Below are 21021 nucleotides of genomic sequence, written 5' to 3' on the forward strand. Positions count from 1 at the left end.
CTCACTGCTAAACTGGGATTTGTCGCCACCTACTGATGAAAATACACCCTGTGTGAAGATTCCAGTCAGTACATTCCAATAAATGTAGCATTTTTGTGGTTAACATGTAATCAAATATCCAATGAAGTATGATAAATCAAATACTTGACAATCAGGTTTTAATTTTTTAAAGTGTTTCCAGCACTGTGCTCTGCATGCTTTTTATTTTACTGCCATTCTGCTGAGGGGTAAACTCATACAAAGACCCTCTCTTAAAAAACAGAGAAGCTTTTAGTGTGAATAAATGATGTGTTTAAGGCATGAAAGCCAAATGTTAAATCAAAATAACGTCACTGAAATCTCCCTCTTTGGGCACAACCTGTAACAGGGTGTCAAAAGGTATAAGACACTTGAATTTAAGACATTTTCAAGCTCATTTTTAACCAAATTTAAGCCTATTTTTTTTGGATAAATCACCTTTTTTCTTTTTTAATCACTGCAGATAAGTGTAAAGATAAGCAGCATTTATGTTGCCCTCTTGGAAGGTAGGCCTTTTTTGTAGAAATATGGTTATTGGTCAGTGAATTAATCTACATTTTGCCAACATTTAAGTTCAAAGATGGAAGTATAAAGACAGTTTAAAGTTCAGTGGTGGGTTTAAAGATCTGTAACATCTGAAATTTGTACTTCCACGTAGAAGAGCTTGGTTCATTTTGGCATAAACAAAAAGACGGATAAATGAAATTCAATGATTGCCGCATTTAAGTTGAGGGAGAACGACTACACACACATCCCATAGGTGCAAGGCTTCATCCAGTCAAAATGAGGAAGATCGCAAATTTTTTCCTCAATGCAGCAAGAGCTCACAAATTCAACCTTAAGACTTTTGACACCCAATATTTATAAAACTGGACATAAGAAATTAAGACATTTTGAGGATCTGAAGACACTGTGAAAAAACAACAGGAAAAAGAAAATGAACAATAATTTCAAAGTCAGTTTATTTCTTGTTCTGTATTTAACATTCCACATTACTGAGAACAAAAAGTTATTTACTGCTGTTAACCGGTTGGAAGAGGACAGAGTATAAAAGAGCAGTCGATGATTGAATACATTTTCTTTAACAAAGAAGTTTCCAATGGATGCATATAAATATCCTGTACATCAGCTCATGAAAGTTTAAAATGGTCTTTTAGTGTGAGCGTTCCTTGTTAGAGAAAAGTAAAAGGCTGACATGAAGACGACGCGAGGTAATAGGTGAGATATTGCTTATAGTATCATGTACTTTGAAGTACAAACGCCTCCAGATGAATTAAGAGGAAGTTTTCAGGCAGAAAAAGAAAAAAAAAGGAGCATGCAGAAGAAACTCATTTAATAAACCTGCAGTCGCTTTACAAGATGAAACAAAAATGAAAAAAAGGAGGCATATCAAACTCAGCTTGGCTCAGCCAGTCGGCTGTGTGATTAGTGAAACTAAAAGGTACCACAGTCAAAACGTGTTATTCTGCAGACAGACACCAGAGAACACAATGCTCAGGTACAGATCTGTGTCGCAGTTCCTCTCTTCATATTTCCATGTGATAGGCTGTTTGTTGGACAGTGTGTGTGCATGACAACTGGGGGATATTTTCCCGAGCTCAGTATCTGTAGTATGGACTCCGTGACCGAGACCTCGACCTCCTGTGAGAAATAAAAAACAGAATCAGTATGACGGTGACAGCAGAAGAGTCTGACAGCATCATAGAGAAAGAGAGCACATCTCTTTCTTGTCTGTAAAGCCTGATCTCTTAATTTTTGTTACAAACTTAAAAGTTCACAAAGAAGCATTTTGTGTGATCATAGCTAAATATAAAGACACACATTACTGATGTGTACAGCCTTTAGCAGCACCATTAAATAGCACATAACTTAGATTTAGTCAAATGTTACTCTTGTCTATTAAAGACCCTAAATTAATATTAGCATAGATCTACTGGATAAAGCTGTAGCTGGTAACACGTAGGACAATAACTTGCTGTCATATTTGCTGAAAATGTCACTATGATCTGATAAAAAGTGCATCAAAAAGATGTGAGAAATATCATGTCCCTCCTCCTCCTCTTCCTACTGCTTCTAACTGCATTCGCTAGACTTAACGGCAGCGCACTGGAAACAACCAGAGACAAGGGGTCTCTAAAGCAGGTGTCAATCTTGTCAGTCACTGCTCGTGAACTGTGGTCAAACTGTCAAACACAGGCAGCGCTGAGCAAATATGGATCAACTTTTCAGATACATATTTTTGCTTCCTGTTTAGCTGTTAAGTGAGAAAGTCTGTGACACTGCTGTCATGTTGGAAACAACTGACTGCATCGCCCACCGGCCTGACCAGCTTTCTCATTTGAGGCGAGAAAAAGGCAACGCAGTCACAAAATCTCGATTCATATCTGACTGATTTACAGCGCTGTCTAGTGTGACAGTTTGACCATAGTTCAGCAGTGACTGACATGATGACCAACTGCAGCTGTGCTAAGATTTTTAAACCATGACTTAAACCTAACTTTGATTTAAAGGTGTAATCAGTGATTCTGGAGAAAGATTGTTGATTTTTGTGCTCAACACCCAAACAAATACAGCCCTCCTGTCCGAGCCACTTTGCTTGTTCTCCATTTATGGAGCCAGGGGCCATGTATGAACACCTGATTTCTTTTTCAGTGCACTCACAGAATGGACAGCTAGCGGACCATGAGGATGACAAAAAGAGTGTATTGGATTAGAATCGCTGACTGCACCATTAAGCTACAATTTTATTTATATGCTTAATAATATTGTCTGGCAGACTGTAGCCTGAATCACTGGTTTGTTAGTTGAGTGAAGAAAAAGTGGAGTGGCTAAAGTGCTGTATATAAAGGCTGCTGCCGTGAAGGACCTCTGAGATAGTGTTTATGCATTAATGCGGAGGACTCCAATAATTCAATTCTGCTTCATCGGTGCTGTGCAGATTCATGTGGCTTCTCACATACCTTCTGTGTGAGTTGTGCTCTCGGCCTGGAGGGACAGAGGACACACAGACATCATCAAAACAATAGCATGACACAACATCTTACTGGCTATAAAACTGTCAGAGCAGAAACTGACGCCAGCAAATCAGACGGTCACTTAGCCGATTAAATACTTTGGTTACTTTCCTTTGAGATGCAAGACTGCGCACACACAATGAACAAATTATTATTAGATTAGATCCATATGGCTATTTGTGATCACAAACCTACAGTCTTACCATATTTGGAAGGAGAAGGTGAGTGGCTCTGTCGCCCATACTGTCTCTCCCATTCATCCCTCTCTTTCTCACGTCTCTCACGCTCCCTAAACGCAGAGCCTCTGGTCAGACAGTTGCAACACACAAATACCAAACAATCCACTTACACACACACACACACACACACACACACACACACACACACACACACACACAGAGAGTTCTTACTTCATGCGTATCTTGCGTGCCATGGCTCGTAGCTCTCCCTCTCGCTCCTGTAAAATAAACAGCAATGAGGGGTTATACAGGACAACAGGGCCTCTGTTTCTGCTTGAAACTCAAGTACATACACATGAAAACGCGCGCACACACACACACCTGTCGTTTGTGTTCCTGCTGCTGGATCTTCACCTGAGCAGCTTTTTTATCCGCCTTGGCTGCAGGACGGGAAAAACCAGAGAAAATTGGGGGAGAAAAAACCCTTTAAAATTTGCATACTGAACCTAACGCACATGAGCTAGATCTGAACTTGTTCACGATTCAGGTTTGTGCTGTTTCTTCACTTGTACACAAACCACAGGCAATCTCCTCTGCTGTACTCACACTGCTTGTTGAGCGCCTTCTGCATTCGTAGCTTGAGCCGCTCCTGTGGGGTCATCTTGGGCTGCAGGTGACACAATCGTGTTAGCACATCCTTTCACAGCCTGACAGAAGTGTTTGTGTGTGTGTAAGGAAGAGATCAAAGGCACCGTGCTGTCATACAATTTTGGCATTATCATCTTTATGTACAGTAGCTGGTGGAGATAAAAAGGCTGCAGATAAATTAATTATGTGTGATGTTTGTTGAGTCAACAAGCACACTTGTATCTTACTGAACAGGCTGTGTGTGTGTGTGTGTGTGTGTGTGTGTGTGTGTGTGTGTGTGTGTGTGTGTGTGTGTGAGGACAGAGGCAAACTGCTGCTGTAGTTTAGAGGCATGACAGGAGCTCGAGTCACATGAACCTTCACACTTAAATATACCTGTATGGACGAACACTGTCAGACAGATAAAAGGGGGAGGAGGATGGCAGGAGAGGGATAGAAGGTTGTAAAGTGTAACATGGGCAAGTTCAGGTCCGATGAGATCATAAAGTTCAGAAAGAGCCAGTGGCATTTTGTTACAGACACACCCATCACTGGGCCGTTTAAACCTGGCCAGGCAAGAAAAACTGCAGGTCACAACACTGCAGAGAAGATTATAACTTCCACTCTACTTGTCTGTCTGACTGTTGGAGGATATTCAAATTTTGTTCTTGTTTGCCAGAATATGCAGCGAGAACAGAAGCTGGTTCAGGACAGCAAACAGTTCAGGAGGTTAGAAACAAATAAAGGGACAGTTTGAGATCTGAGGAAATATGCTTGCTCACTCTCCTGCAGACAGTTAAGCCCATCTCAGACCAAAGATCTGTGACGAGATGAAACAGCTTTGGAGCACTGCAGGGGAAAGTTGCAGTGGTGTGAACTGGCCCGTTCACAGCCATTGACACTTATGTCAGTCTCTGTCTTCATGGTGCGTCAGTGCCAGGTGTTGAGTCGCGGCTGCTGCTCACTGTATGTGTGCATTTTACGCACATACTCATTATTGTGACATTTTATTGGGAATACTGTCCATGTGAAGCTCAGATTGTTTTATGTTTTCACTGTTTCACCAGTACTAGAGATGCATTTGTAGGAAGTATGTCAATATCACGATCCTTATTTATATTTTAAGAAGCTACAAATATATATAGTTTGTACATAGTACTACATAGAATTGTTGTTGTTTTGGAGACCATAAACCATTGGTGTAAACTGGCAGGTTTTCCTTACGTTGCAGGCCGGCGCACTGCAAGTGGCTGCAAGTTTCAACTTGACTCATCGTGAATCTTTGGTCTGAACTGGACTTAAGACATGAAACACGATACAACTCTCACATCTGTCCCCTTAATGTGAAGCTAAAACAAGCAACCGACTGCTCCCAGTAGCTTCATATTTTGCGTACAGACATGAGACTTGTACTGTACTTCCGTACTTACAAGAGTACTTCCCAAAATGTGCAACTATGCCTTTAACTCTCAAGTCTTTAATCTGTACGTGGGACATAAAACATTTCACTGTAACATTTAGAGCGTGCTTAGCTGCTTGTTTAAACAAGCCCAGATATGGCTGTCCGGCGCACACCCATTTTGTTTTCCATCACAGATTAATCAAACATCTTTTGTCACGATTAAACGATCACATGGCCAATACTGACAAGTTGAAACAAGACACGGTCAATAGCAAAGAAGTAATTTTCTTACTCTCAGGGCCATTGGTATGTGAAATACCGTATGCAAGACTACAAACAGATATAAAGACGCTGCATTTTCTCACCCACATGTATATGTATACATGCATGCAAATCCCACACTAAAACCACACTCAGGACAACAATGACTTCACAGGGTGCTGGGATGTTCACTCCATACAGACATGGCAGCATTAATTCAGTCTGTCATTTTTCAGGGTTTGCAAGTTCACGTTCTTCTCAGCTATACACGCGAGAAGGTGAAGAATACTGTAATGGCAACTGCAAGATAATAAATAAAAGGCTGTGACGGCAGTGCATGTCCACTTTATGTGAAAAAAGAAAAAGGGAAAAAAAAAAAAAAAAAAAAAATCAATCACATCATTTTATTTTCTGTGGGCAACAATGGCTTCTACATCCCAGTCTGGTGGGCAACCATGTCAGCCTGTCAGGGATGAGGGAGGCGTAGACTTTAGCAAGAAACCAGCTAGATCAAATTCTTACTGACTTTGGCAGCTCCCGTCTCTTTACCACCCGCAGTATCAGGCCTGCAGACAGGAAGAGAAAAGATAATCAGCTGTGGTGATAAATAGATGAGCTATCAAAGTAACTACTGTTCTTCATCATGTCTCGACAAACCTGATAATGCAGTCAGACATTATTCTTATGGCTTAATATCACTTAATTGCATGGCTGGCTGTTTACAAAAACCTATGTCCCAAACACCTGCAACAACTTTTTCAAAATTTAAATACAAAATATTCAGAAGTGACTACACGTGTAAAATTCATGTTTCTGAGAGGTTTTAAGTTAGGACAGTGAAAGGCAGTGAAAGTTCTATTGCAAAGTTTTGACTTCAACTTTATCAATGAAAAGTTCACATTTTGATAATTTGTTTTTAATTAAACAGCCCAAAAGTGCAGTATTACATTCATGGGTCGGTAAAATTAGGGCTGGGCGATACAGAATAAAAATCATATCTCTATTTTTAGGCTAAATGGCAATACATGATATACTTCTCATTTCTTTCTACAAAGCGGGCTAAATGTTCAGTTATAAGTCAAAGCCTTATTTGAGACGTCCAAAGCACTTTCATTAAAACAGACAAGATATTTCTCTGACAGTGTTTAAGTGGTGTGGTCTCTGCTACAGTTTTCTTACTTTCTTAGTTTGTCACAGATGGTGTTGGAAGAGGGCTGGGCTCCTCTGTGAGGGGAGGGACTGTGGTTGGGGCGGCTGGGGGACTGAGAGGGACTGCGGCTGCCACTGTCTCCCCGCCGGTGGCCTCCACTGCTCCGAGCCCCTCGCCTCGAACTGCCCCCTTGCCGTGAGCTGGAACGTGACCTGACAGAAAGTGTAAACAAAGCTCTTGTCACGCAGTACGTTTACATGCACGCAGTAGTCAAGCTAAGCTCATAGCTCGGCTAATCAGTCGGAATAAGTCGGACTTCTCGTCTTGTTTGAGTATACATGCAGAAGAGAAAATTGAATTTCCGACCAAGTACGTCTGAGTCCGCCTCGATAGACGGCACTGTGTCCTTTTTGATATAGGGCGTATTGAACTAGTCCTGGTTGACCTGAAGGGGAAGCGTTTTCCTACCATCCATAAACTTCAAAATGTTGAGTTCCTTTAGCTGTCGGAGCATGAATGTAGTTTCCTCATCTGTCCAGAAATGCGTCTTCTGCTTCTCTGTCGCCATGGTGTGTGTTTGTTTGTTTGTTTTGTTTTTCTGGGAGTTACTGCACTGCTATACTGAACTGCTGCTACGCCATCTCCTTCTTCTTCCAGGTGAAAGCCCGTGAAATAAAAAGTGGTGCATGCGCAGAACACAGAGTCCGACTCCTGTCAGACTAAGTGGATACATGCAGCAATAGGTGTGTTAGTCGAGCTACAAATAGCCTGGTTTCAGTTGGACTAAGTCAATAATTCGATTTTCTTAAGCTGCATGTAAATGCACTGAGTGTCATGTTTGTTGTAAAACAATAACTAAAGCACTGGTGGGAGACGCTGACCATCTTACCTTGTCCGTCTGCGTGCCGAGTATCGTCTCCTGTCCCGGTCCCTGTCTCTGTCCCTCTCTCTGTCTCTGTCGTGTGAACGTGATCGTGTCCTGTCACGTCTCCTCCAGGATCCGGCCCCTCCGTTCCCTCCTCTACCCCGGGAGTGAGATCTGGAGCGCCGTCTCGACCGTGATCGGGTCCAGGATCGCCGCCCATCCCTTCCCCCGCGTCCACGTCGGGTGCGGCGTGAACGGGAAGAAGAGCGAGACGAAGACCGAGATGAGGAGCGGGAGGAGGAGGAAGGGGAGCGACTGGAGGAAGATCGCCGTCTCCTGGACAAACAGAGACACACTGTTTTAGTAAGAACACCGGCCCAGCGCCTAGCATATCTTCAATATACTGCTGTTTTGTTTTTAAGAAATCTTACTGTCACATGATCCATAGAAGTGTAATTATTAGAATATTAAGATATTGCTTACTTGCTGACATGCACAATCAGACACTAAATGTTTCTGTCCAACCACACACATTTTTCTCTAAGCACATGCAGAATGTGTTCATTTGTTTTCAAACGGAGACATTTTTAAATGATTAAATCCACCTCACCTCACCACAAAAATCAGTATTTCATCGTCAGTATTCTTTCTGCCTCAACAGTTGTGGTCATTTCAACAGACAAAAAATTGACTGTAGTAGAGGAAAATAACTAATGAAAAGCCAGGAGGATGGAAAGTTACCGACCGGGAGCCCCTGCTATGACCTGCAGGGTGCTGCACGCTGGAGGAGACGTGTCCAGAGTGAGGAGCGGCTGTTTGTGTTGCTGCTGCTGCTGCTGCCGCTGCTGCCGCTTCATCATCGCTGCCTCCAAAGCTGGTGATGAAGGTGATCTTCTCTGGACCAGGAGAACGAGAGCGTGACCGTGACTCAGAGCTCGACTCTGACTCTGGTCTGAGAGAGAAATCAGAAAATTGAGTCAAATATAAATAAAGACTCAATGAATCAGGAAATTAAAATACAAAAGGACAAAATAGTCAACTCACCGTTTATAAGGATCATATGTTGGGCTGTCTCTTCTGGCATAGCTGCAATACACGAGGATGGCGACATATTATTATTATTATTATTATTTAACATAATTTGAGGTGACAATGGGTCAACAGTGGTCTATTTATGAAGGATAAACCCTTAAAAAAGGGACATAAATTTACCTTGGTGGGCTGATCTGTCTACCTTTTAGTCTCTTCTCTCTGAACTCTCTCCTTTGTCTGCGAGAACGCCGGCCCTGAGATGATCAAACACGTCACTCAGAAAGTCTCATACACCAGTCAAACCACACGTACAAACATTCCTCAGTGGATTTTATCTTACAGAGTACATGGCCTTCTCCGCCTCCAAAGCCTTGGCATGTTTGATGGCCTCCACTTCCTCCTTGTCTTTCCTCAACATCCTGATAGAAAGGCATTATGTTAACAATGTTACATAAAAAACACACTCATCACAGTGTAAAATGCTCAGCCATTTCAAATGGTATCACTTTTCATCTTCTTGAGCATGTTCAGTGGCATTTGCCAGAGCCTGTAAATGCATTCAAAGGTTTTTCTTTTGAACAGCCCACGGCATTCATGTTCACTGCAATGACAAAATATTTCCCTTTCAAGGAAGTGTATGACTCATCAAGATGTTTTTGATTGGTGAATGAGTTCTCTGTCACAGAGCTCAATATGGTTATGGCAACAATAATTAGATAAAAAAAAATTGTTAGTTTTGGCCCCCCCTTTGTTAAAAGGAGACCAGTTATGCTTTCCCTTATCTTTTTGTTATATATATATATATATATATATATATAAAGTTAAAATGTCAGAAATTGCAAATTTTCAAATAAATAGACAAAAAAACACAGTAACACCTGTGAGCAAAAACCTCAGCCCTCCCACCTTTCTAAATTCTCTTAGTGCTCTTCATTTGTACTAGGAAGTTGGAATTTCCAAGTTCCCCATCTGAAATTCCAACCTCTATGCCTCGAGTCGGAATTCTGACTTGGTAAATCAGGGAAACCTCATCAACCTTGACCTCAAAAACCCAAAATGGCTGTTCTGCGCATCAACAGCAGTGAAAGCTGCAGTAATACACTGCACAGTAGCACTTCTGTCTTATTTGTGTCTCATACAAACAGTCGTACACACAGAAATGGTCAACTTGGGTGTGACATCATTCCCAGCTACAACCTCCTACATCAGAGGTAAATGTAACGCAGCTTCTCTTTTCAACGTGTTTTCTAAATTCGAGACAAGCTGACTACAGTTTGTGACAGATTTCTTCACGTTCATCTGCGCCAGCCACATTATTGCAAACTACACTGCTACATCTAGCTTCATGCCAACTTCAGGGAAACATGTAATCTAGGCTGCTGATAATGTTAATTTCTCCCTGACCTGAGATCGTATTACTGCTGGAACATGTCCGGTTAGGTTTAGAAGGGCTGCTATTCTCCGTTACAGTCATTCCCTGGCTATAATGACGATGCAGAGACAGAGAGGTATGGAAGTCCAGGAAACGCTGACCAATCAAAGCTGAAAAGGCTTTTTCAGTAGGGTGGTTTTTTTTTTAGAGACAGGTGCTAAAACGGAGCATTTCAGACAAAGCGTGAGCACAGATGTTACAGCACAACAGCATGAGGAAAATAAATTGTTTTTTTGAACAGTAAAGCATGTAAACATGTTCTAGTAGAAACCCAAAATAGAAGTATTAACCCTAAAATTGAGCATAACAGGTCCCCTTGACTATCAAAAAGTTGATAACCCTATGAACTGTTATTATATTTGCTCACCTAAAATTCTAAAAAAGACTTTTTATATGAGGTCAATTAGCATTAAATTTCCATTTCTTTTTGTGAACTGAGAACTTATAAAAGCAAAAGAATATCAGTTATAACGTTCACTACAGAGCCAACAGGTCTTGTGTTCTTCCAAACCTGTATTTGACCTTTGAGAAATGAGGATATAATCACTGAGATCTTACCTGACAAAGTCCCCTTCAGACATTCCATATGTGGTTGCCATTTTGTTTATGTCAAGCACCTGCTCCTGGTTAAGCTCATCGACATCAACCTCCACATCTGTAAATACACATAGAGAGATGACAAAAGCTTTTTAACACAGTGACAAGCCAAAGCACAATTAAACCTGAGACAGAGAGGATCCTCAGCTCACAGCAGATAAGTAGGTGTAAAGTAAAGAAAACATTTAGTGGTCACATATATTGACCTAAATATGTCTTGTTTTCTTTCAAACTAATGAAGACTGACAAACTGAGAGTAGTGGTTACACCTTGGTGCACGTTTCTGCTCTGCATCCTGTTTCTGCAGCTTGTTTTTGTGGTTTGTCTCTGAAGTTTCAATTTTCCTGATATCTAAATCTCAGTAGTGCCAAACCCGTTTCCTCACCAATATCTGGGATGCCCTCGTCCTCTTCGGATTCACTGTTCTCCGAATTGTCTTCATCTTTGTCTGACTGGGGGTCGGGCTCTGTCACAGTGCTGTCTTCATAGGTGTAACCAATGGTGGCCTTCTTTTCAGCCAGTCTGCGCCATGGGAGAAAGGATTTAGAAATACATAACCCCCAGACACGATCATGGATTAAAATGCACAGTAGAGATGAGGCAACCCTTTCACTTAAATGACATACTTTTTCTTCTCGTCCTCGTTTGGTTTCTGGGGACCACCGTAGAGCTCATCCAGGTAGATCTGGTATAAACACTGCTCCTCAGAGACTGTAGGAGGACAGCAGGGAGTTTAAGAGCACAACACAACTGCAAAATATACCCACTGAGGGCAGGCTAACAGACCACTACAGGCACATTAAGAACACATGTATTAACAGTGTGTCAGTGTTGCAACATGAAACCAAATGTTATGAACTTTATGATACTCACTGTTGGCAAAGTCATTCTGCACCAGGCCTCTGTATCGCTCATAGTTGCACTTCCTCTCCTCCATCTCCTGCTCTGGTGTTCTGTATGAGACGAAGAGTATAAGGTTGTCTTATATTTTACCACTTTTTTCCCCACAGGACACATATTACAGATCTGATAATGTAAATACATATCTAACCTGCTTAAATTTTTAAGATCAATACTGGTAACCTGATTTCAGCATTGTATATAATGTTTTTATTTTGGATTTGCACCTGATTTTTATTGTTATCTTGGACTTTTAACATATTGTTTCCACTTTGTGTTGCCACAGCTGAACAGCAGTTTCCCTCAGGATAAATTAAGATTGTCTTATCTTTTTCTGGGCATTTTTGGCATCTAACGGAGCCTGAAGCATTTGACTCTGAGGCGGAATAGAAGAAGAAATTGAAATAATCTCATCACCTGTGGGTATTATAGAACAACAGCATAAAGGTCCAGTGTGGAGGATTTAGAGGCATCTGTTGGCAGAAATGGTATACAATTTTCATAACTATGTTTTCATTAGTGTGTAATCATTGTGCTTTCATAACCTTGGAGTGAGCGGTTTATATCTACATACAGGGTGGGTCCTCTTAACGGACTTTGCCAGAGCATACAAACCAAACACTGGCTCTAGACAGGGCCATCCCGAATTCTGTGATGGCCACTGTAATTCTCCTACATGCTTGGCACATGGGAAATGTCTAAGTTCTGTAAACTCACCGCTAGATGCCATTAAATGCTACACACTGGACCTTTAAAACATCCAGAAAAGATTTAGAAGATGTTTTATGAGGTAGGAAATTCATTCAACTATTTTGTTAGCTTTAATAATTTGCTCTGTCGAGGAATGTTGAATGGAAATACTTTCACAATAAAAAAAATGACAGGCTATATTTCATTTTACCTTTTCAAACAATGCAAATGATTGCATAGAACGCAACACTATTAATCTACAGTTTAATTTTCATTAAGCATCTGTTGCACTTCGGGTATCAATAACACTGAATATGTTTTTCATTCCCAGATTTACATCATCAAATTTAATTAATCAAGTTTTGTCCATAGTTGACTAAAAGTTGAACATGTTTTTGTTTGTTTTTTGGGGCTCACTGATTCATATTCAGTGATCAACATTCAATGATTCCACATCCAGGCTCATTTCCACTAACTTTCCATTTTTCCACAAAAGACAAAAGAGCTGAAACACCAATTAAACAATTCGTCTTTTTGACTTGGCATAAAAACTTATTTTATAATAGGGTGCTGTTTGTTGCGTTAAGGGGGTGTGTGTGAGTTAGTCAGTGTTGTTAGTGTTTGTATATGCGGGAGCAGCGCTGTCAACAGTACTGAAAGGGAGTGGGAGGAGATCAATAAATAGAAAATCAGACAGACGGAGCTTCAGATTGATTTTCCATAGCTGTAAATAGATCTTTCAGCTTTCTCTGAGAGAGAGAAATGTTAGTTGCAAAAATCTGTTTCTGCACGCGTGCACCCCCCTGTTGATTTTGTCAGCGTTCGCACTACGTTCTTATGAGTGCTGATTAATTAATGTATGCATAAAGCAAGAAAAACCAAGCAATTATTTTTTTCAGCACCTCCAGAGAGACCCATGGAAATGATCCTTTGTTTCATAACCACATTTTCTGATGCATCTGCGACAGTTTGACTGTGAGCTTGACAGTCCAATCAGACTCCTAGTTCTATGTACTGGATAAACATGTTTATTTTGTTATTTATTTTGTTGATGGTGGCAGACTGAAAACAACTGAAGGAACAAACAATTAAATAAAAAAAAACAAGACAAAAACCTCTCTGCTTGATACTTTACAGCACCCTCTCTTTGACAAATTTTATGTTAGGGTATGAGACTTTCTCGTATTCATGACTTGTGTTTTCCGTTAATCAAGTGCCTCAAATGTCAAAATGTAAAATGATCATGAGAACGCGCAAATGTTTCCACAGTGCCTGCACAAACATAAGGTAAGAAAGTATTCATACCAGAAAGATTTTGAGGTTAAATGTGACTTCAAGTAATTTCAACACTTACGATGTGCTGAGCAGTGGAGGTGTGTAAGTGGGGATGTAGTCCAGGTGAGCCCTCACATCAAACCTGTCAATCATATTGTTGGCGTCTCCTTGCCACGGCATCCTTCTCACAAAACAAGAGAAACACGATATAATATGATCAGCAAGCTCCCACAAGCACTGAGCATCTGGTGTGTGTGTGTGTGTGTGTGTGTGTGTGTGTGTGTGTGTTTCCTCACATGTTGATGGGGCTCTCTGCAGCCAGCGCCACAGCAGGATCCAGATGAATCTTATATGCTTGGCCATGAACCTGGAGAAACTGAGCTGGATCTTTTTTCTGTTGAGACAAAATGAGAGGCAGTCAACAGACTAGGGATGGGTCACGATTTTCGAATTTTGAATAGTCGTTTTATTTTTGAAAAATTGATTTTTTAACGCGACTATTACTATTCGCCGTCTTATTTCCCCCCTTTATTTGACATGCAATTCAGCTCCTAACCGCATGAGGGCAGTATAGGATTGCTACAGCGGTGTGAGATGGGCTACCAGCTAGCTTGATGCTCTTCTACAAACAGGAGAAACACGCAGAGACTACTACTCCGTGAGGAATGTCCACAGGGGTTATTCGAAAAATTAGCGAATACTTGCCACAATTTTTGAATAGTGTTTTTGCCTGTGCTGCCCATCCCTACAATAGACTATAAACCAACTATATGTAACCAACTCAATAAAATAACTAAGCAAATAGTGGAACAGTGAAACTGTACTGTTCCTTTTCGCTTATTTCGCTTTCTAATCAAACCGGAAGAACAACTTAGGCTCATGTACGTGGTGCTTTACAGTGTCTTGTGAAGTGAGACCATACTTGTTCAAAATGCTGATGTAAGAGAGTTAATTGCATTCATCTGTCATCTCAGGTCTAAATTTGGCTCCATGCAGACAGCTAGAACAAAAACCAACTGGCAGAAATAGAAAGTGAACAGGAGGTGAAGGAGTCTCAGCCAACGCATAAGCCAACTTAAAGCTGCAGCTGAAAACATGAGATCTGGAGCAAACGATTACAGTAAGAGCTTTGAACGAGGTGCAGCAACCAGCATTTGGACATAATGCATGTCTTCATCAGAGTCAGAAGAGGAAGTGACATTTTAAGTGTCTATGCCCACCTAGAAGCTGTCTCTCATTGTTGCTCATGTCTAGCCACTGCCATATTGCCAAAGCCTAATTAATCTGTCACAAAAAAAACCAAACATGTTCAATATCCCAGAATTTCAGGTCAGAGGCTGGTCCTTGACTTACATTCATATAATGGCTACCATTGCATACTCATGATTCTGAAGGCTCATTTATACTCCCTTTACATACGCAAATAGATATGTCAGTTTCAAACATTTCCACGCATACTTTATGATGGCACAGATACAGCCAATAGATGGCACTAGAGGGCAGAGTCAAAAGTTTCTCACAACAACAACGGCTGTATCTTCATTGAACTATGCTACACTGCCTCCACAATATATGCTGGTACTGCTCCATTTCATCCCTATTTATAAGCTTTCAGAAAACACTGCACAAATACTGACAAAATAAACACAGACTATGGACAGTAGGCTCCATCTGTATATGTATCTAACATTAAGCATTAATGAGCCCTTAGTGTAAAAGCCCATTTTACGTTCTGCAATCCTCTGTGCTTTTTTAGTTTGGCCAACATACACTACACAGCAGGGACATTTCAGTATACAGATAACATGATTGCTGATGCAGTTTATAAACAACTGGATTTTAAATTTATTCCCTGTGTGTGGGTGCACAAACTCCTTTGCATCAGTGGAGATGGAGCACTGAACACGGTGACCACAATGATAATAGCCTAATACCCAAAGGGGCAACAGAGGTTTGCAGAGATGGAGGAGGTAGTCTTTAAGGTTACGTGCACATTGTCTAATGAAGCTGTTGGGGATTCAGGAAAGATATCGGTCAGATAAGGATGGATTTGTAGGGTGTGCCAATGTTTGATTATGGTTTGTTTTATCAGTACAGACAGGTTTGGATTGTAAACAGTTGAAAAGCAAACTCTTGAGGAAATTTTGCGTTCAAGGTTGTTTGACTGTCATCACTATGTAGTTAGCAGCACTTTGAACCCAGATGATCAGATCTGCTCAGGCTTTCTGCCACAGAGCTACAAGTATTTCTGTATTCATTGCTCAGACAGATAGATGATAGAGGTCTCTTACTATCTTCTCATAGTACTCTCGCCGCCGCTCTCCTCGGCGCTTGTAATCTACCATCATGCCACGGAGCTTGCGCTCATGCTTGCGGGCCTCCTGCCACATGACGGCTCCGCTGGGGGTGGGGGCGCGGCGGGGCACGGCTGCTGTAGAGAGGCAAAGAGAAAAGAAACATGGGAGAGAGAAGAAAGAGAGAGCACACAAGAGCATCAGAAAATGTAGGACAACGAGGCGTGGAGTGAAAGGGACAGAAGAGAGATGTACAAATGATTTTTTCCCTTAAAATAAATATTTGACTGAGACAAACTGCACAGAGAGTTCTTCTGGGAGATAACCTCACGTTACTTATAGCTCCCACACCATTTCTTTGCTATAAATACTTTAAGCGTTACTCCCCTGCTGTTTTACAGCACTTAAATTAAAAACCATAAACCACAATCAATATATCTGAGAACAAAATACAAGGGGCTCGGTAATTTCTTATTACCCATAACACAAATTGTGACTCTCCATCTTAAAGTGCAGATAACAGCGAGTAGGGATACCTTAGAATTACTAATTTGTCTGCTGTGTTATTAATACTGATCACCTTTCTCAAGATTTTATCTGTGTTAATGGTTTGTTAGAATCAGAATCAACTCATCTGGATTGGACAAGTATGTGTACATATACAAGGAATGTGACTGATTTTTTTTTTAGCGTTGCTCTTTCACATAAATAGACCGAACAGCTCGGAGCAAGCACAACAAAACTGAGTAAATAAATGTTAATATTAGACAGGACTAGTATTTACACAGAAAAGTATATGGGAAAAAAAGCAAGTGTTATATAAATAGGTCATTAATATATTCAAAAAGCACCAATGATAGACAATATAAACAAATATCTGTATACAAGTATATTGATGTTAATGTCATACACTTATGTCAAGACTGTAAATCACTGAAAATATTTTATATACACTAATAATACAAAGCAGTTACATTTTTTTCATCTAAAAAATTTTAGTAATTAGATAACCCACAGGCATGTCTATATATATTTATTGATATCAAGGGCCTATTTGTTTGGTATGCTTTTCTCATCAATCAGCCCTTACTTAAGATATTTTCTTTACTAACTTACACTTTGATTGATTTTATTTAGTCACTCAAGTGTGTCTTAACTATGTTAAACTGACCCTGACAGTAGCAAACACTATTTGCTTTTGCAAGTGACATTTAAGCCAACAAACCAAATGCTTTATGCAAATAACTGACAATACTTTTATTTAATTACAAATAATCTCTCAGACTACAGGGTTATTTCAACCATCATTTGTAAATGCGTAACATTAACTGTAGCTACTGTGAAGCATCACATGCACAACTATGTCATTTTGAGCTTTATTGTTAAGTTAATCGCCTCTTTGATTTATCATAAGCATTATTAGTGTTTAGCACATTAATGTTACAGTCGCAGATGGACAGCCTACAGCCAAAAGGCTAAGCTAACATTAGCCAAATCTTAAATGTTATGTTATCGTTGTCAAGTGTTTACACCATATTATTGTTTATACATTATAAGCTTAATTTAATTTCCACATTTACGCAACCCTCGTGTCGTTTTGGGGGTTTAAGGCGTGAAATAGCAATGTTTCCAAAGTTATTGAGGAGTTTGTTAGCACACACGCCGGCCTGTTTTGAGCCTATAGCCCGGGCCTTTATAACGCTAGCGCTGTGCTGCTTTTAGCCTGTTAGCTCCCAGCTAGCCTAGCCTAGCCTAGCTTAGCTTAGGTCAGCTCACTTTAGCTAGGAACAACGCGTGCATCACAGCCTCATTAACACCGGTAAAACATGAAATGCAGCAAAGCAACACACCCCGGTTCGTTTTAAAATTCGTTGTGTACCTGTTTTACTGAACGCCAACACACACTGGGGTTGTTTTCGGCCAGCCGAATGCGATGTTGGCGGACTGTCACACACACGCCTCCTTCACCGCCTGCTAGTGTTGTAGTTGGTCGGTGCAGTACCGAGCTCAGCCTGAGGGGGGCACTGCAGTTTGTCTTATAGCTAGTAGGCTTTACCGAGGACAACGCAGCATGGAGGTCTGTGATACTTTTAAACATATAATTATAATTATAAAATATAATTATATATTATTACGTTGTAACTAAAATTATTTTGTGAAATTAACTGGAAGAAAACTAGTCTTAATAAGATAATAAAGTTAAAGAGGTTTCCTTTATGAACAAGAAACACTCTGCATCACAAAGCATTTGTATTTTACAGTTTTTCCTCATTTGTTTGGATGCATTTGTCCATGTAAACGTTACATTTTCAAAACACACATAAGCCTAGACTGAAAGTCTCTGGCCAAAATAACACATCCTGTCTGCAAAATGCTCTAACCTTCACAAAACATTAAACAGCAGTAGCTCAGTCCATAGGGACTTGGGTTGGGAACCGGAGGGTCACCTGTTTGAGTCCCTGTCCGGACCAAATATGGAATGTGGACTGGTGGCTGGAGAGGGGCCAGTTCACTTCCTGGGGACTGCTGAGGTGCCCTTGAGCAAGGCACCGAACCCCCCAACCGCTCGGGGCGCCTGACCAAGGGCAGCCCCCTCACTCTGACATCTCTCTCCACTTTGTGCATGTGTAGGTCCTGTTTGTGCATGTGTGTGTCTTTCGGACCTGTGTGTAATTGACAAGCAAGAGTGAAAACAATGAATTTCCCCTCTGGGGGATTAATAAAGCAAATAAACTTAATAAAGTAATTAAAAAAACATTAAACACATGCCACAAAATCAAATATTTAAATCATACAACACAACTTGTGATGAAATAAATATATTCTTTCAATCAATCATTAATCAGTGGAAATGCCCTGCTGACATATTATCAAGAAGGCATTTTCTGAGGAAGTTTTCTTCATCCACTTCATTCTTGTGTCCAGTTGTACACTACACATAATGTTACTGGAAAAATTCCATATTTACAAAAAACAGACTTTTCTATCAAGAACTACAACAATATGACACCACTAAGGCCTTCTGAACAAGAAGGCGCTTAGAACTTGGTATGTGTTTGATACATTTGCTATAAACCAATGTTGCTTTTGTATTCTTTTTTTAAAAAAATCATATTCTTGAATTCTGTTTTCTCTCTGTATAAATGAACCCCTGGTATGTACATGTGAGCACACATGGTGCTTGATTTGATGCTTTTATAAACATTAGAACTTGCAGAGTGTAAATATATAGATATATTTTTGTGTGAAATAACGTGGCCAGTTATAAAGTTTAATCATTAATGGATGGAGTTTCACTTTAAAACTCAACGTGGTGTCAAAACCAGCGGTGGAATGTAACATGTTGGTACAACTACTGAAGTACTGTAGCCTACTTAAGAACAATTTTGACTTCATGTAGCTAATTTTATTTTCTGCCACTTGATTAATCTCTTCAACTACATGTATTTGACCGCTTTAGCTACAAGGCTAGTCACTTTGCATAAACGTTAAAGGGTTATAGTTTGTGTACCTACTGTGGCCACAAGATGTCCCTATAAGACAGGAGAAATGATCATAACTGTAAGGTCAGTCTTACTTTTGAGATTATCTTCTTGAAATAAAATACATTGCATTAAATTAAATTGAATAACTTCACCTCAGATCTCTATTTTGTGAGGAAATACCCAAAAAAAATCAACATAAATGATGCTGCTCCCACAAAGCAGCCCGTCATTTTGTTTTATACTGAATCGGACTTGTGCAGATGTTGAAATTCTGATCCCCATTGACAAGTCAATCATTGCTTAAACCTCAGATTACCCTGTTTGTACTGTTACCCAGTGGCTGTCAGGAGAGTCAGAGACAGACACCAGAGGGAGTCTGTTTCAAAGACGAGCTGACAAACCAGCCTCTGTGAGCCTTGCCTCAATGTCAGGACATGGCATCAAAGCTGAAACAAACTTACATGCAAGTATTCACTGCATCACTGTCATCACTTCGGATATAAAATGAAAGAAGATATTCCAGTGAAACATATTTACTGAGGCATGCAGCTGACTGAAAACCTTTCAGTCAGGGGAGCTGGGGTCTGACATCCTGGTCACAGAGCAGGTGTAGAGAGCGTCCATGCCAGTAGTGTGTGCATGTGTGTAAACTCTTACTTCCTACATTTCCTCCTGACGAGGGTGGTGACAGGAAGCTGGTGTTCATTTCCAGTCTGCCGCTGCTTGCAGGGGTCAAAGGTCACAGTTGTCACATCCATTTGCCCATTAACTGTCACTGCTGTGACCCTGCAGCCACTCTACCCTGCCCCAACACACAAAACCCTTCCTCTCACACACTTTCACATATTCTACAGTGGATTTATCATTCTTTTATCAGCATGCACTACATAGATGAAGCGGGTTGACGCTTACGTACAGTACAATGCCAGATACATGTCTGGTTTCATACGTTTGTATTGCAGCAGTTTTTGTACACCTGAAGTATTACGAGTGGTACTAACCCTAATGTTAGGAACTGTAAGTCAATAATTTCAATGAATTTACGATTGCATACTGCCAAGGAGTTACAAGAAGGTATTCAAAACATTTTACAAACTTTCCAACAACAGACAAGTTTCTCACAACCATGCAGTCGTTCTCTAGGAAGGCCGGGGTCAGTCAGGTGGTTTTCCATTTTTTTCCTGGCGCTGTCAGCATCATTGTTTATAAATGTGTGTCAGAGAAATAGAGAGACCTTGTGCATACACTGACCCACTGACCTAGTCTTACGGTCAGTGAGCCATGTGCTCCATCATGAAATATCCTCTCTAGGGTCTCTGACAATGTTGAACAAGACAGCTTGTCATAGCATCCGAAAAGTGGACATGCACACACACAAAGGGTGAAACAACCTTAGTACTTAGTGATATAACTTTTAAATAATCATTTATTTTGTGAAGCTATTGTTTCCCTTTTGACATGTGATAATAATTTGGAGTTTATCCCTAAGTGTGTAAACTGCTGCACCTTCTTCTTATTATGTGAACCTAGCATAATTTACCCATTTAACCCTTTAAACTTTGATCGAGGTGCTTTAAAGTTAAAGGTCCAGAGTGTGGGATTAGGGGGATAAATTGGTAGAAATAGAAATATAGTATAATAAGTGTATTTTCTTTAATGTATAATCACCTGAAAATGAGAGTTGTCGAGTTTTTGTTACCTTGGAATGGGCCGTTTGAGAGCAGGTCCTCGTCCATGGAGTCCGCCATGTTGCACCACCATGTTTCTACAGTAGCCCAGAACAGACAAACCAAACACTGG

General features: G+C 40.5%; 1 protein-coding gene across 2 annotated transcripts; it reads right to left on the reverse strand.

The window, feature by feature from the left end:
* Nucleotides 1–961: 961 nt before the first annotated feature.
* On the reverse strand, nucleotides 962–17735 carry LOC125888683 (CLK4-associating serine/arginine rich protein). Of its 2 annotated transcripts, XM_049576190.1 has the most exons (21): nucleotides 17616–17735; nucleotides 15734–15873; nucleotides 13739–13836; nucleotides 13522–13623; nucleotides 11451–11530; nucleotides 11204–11288; nucleotides 10963–11099; nucleotides 10539–10635; nucleotides 8889–8967; nucleotides 8729–8802; nucleotides 8561–8602; nucleotides 8262–8468; nucleotides 7541–7852; nucleotides 6681–6863; nucleotides 6028–6067; nucleotides 3818–3878; nucleotides 3593–3651; nucleotides 3443–3489; nucleotides 3236–3321; nucleotides 2979–3003; nucleotides 962–1659 (listed from the first exon to the last, which is right to left on the reverse strand). In XM_049576190.1, exons 2-21 carry the CDS (start codon nucleotides 15830–15832, stop codon nucleotides 1617–1619), a joined length of 1956 nt encoding a protein of 651 aa, XP_049432147.1. In that variant the 5' UTR covers nucleotides 15833–15873; nucleotides 17616–17735; the 3' UTR covers nucleotides 962–1616. The 2 variants fall into 2 exon arrangements, 1 of the variants encoding a protein (XP_049432147.1); XR_007449352.1 differs by lacking the exons at nucleotides 962–1659; nucleotides 2979–3003 and having other exon boundaries at nucleotides 6024–6067.
* Nucleotides 17736–21021: the final 3286 nt, after the last annotated feature.

Source organism: Epinephelus fuscoguttatus, linkage group LG5 (assembly GCF_011397635.1).
Source record: "Epinephelus fuscoguttatus linkage group LG5, E.fuscoguttatus.final_Chr_v1".
Taxonomy (NCBI): domain Eukaryota; kingdom Metazoa; phylum Chordata; class Actinopteri; order Perciformes; family Serranidae; genus Epinephelus; species Epinephelus fuscoguttatus.

Bases quoted from the DNA above. Each gene is read 5' to 3' on its own strand.
- LOC125888683 (XM_049576190.1), bottom strand. From the start codon at position 15,832: ATGTGGCAGGAGGCCCGCAAGCATGAGCGCAAGCTCCGTGGCATGATG. The intron at 11,531-13,521 runs GTAAGTGTTGAA...CGTCTCATACAG, and splicing joins CCTCCACTGCTCAGCACATC to AACACCAGAGCAGGAGATGG. The intron at 3,322-3,442 runs GTAAGAACTCTC...CTCTGCGTTTAG, and splicing joins GCACGCAAGATACGCATGAA to GGAGCGTGAGAGACGTGAGA.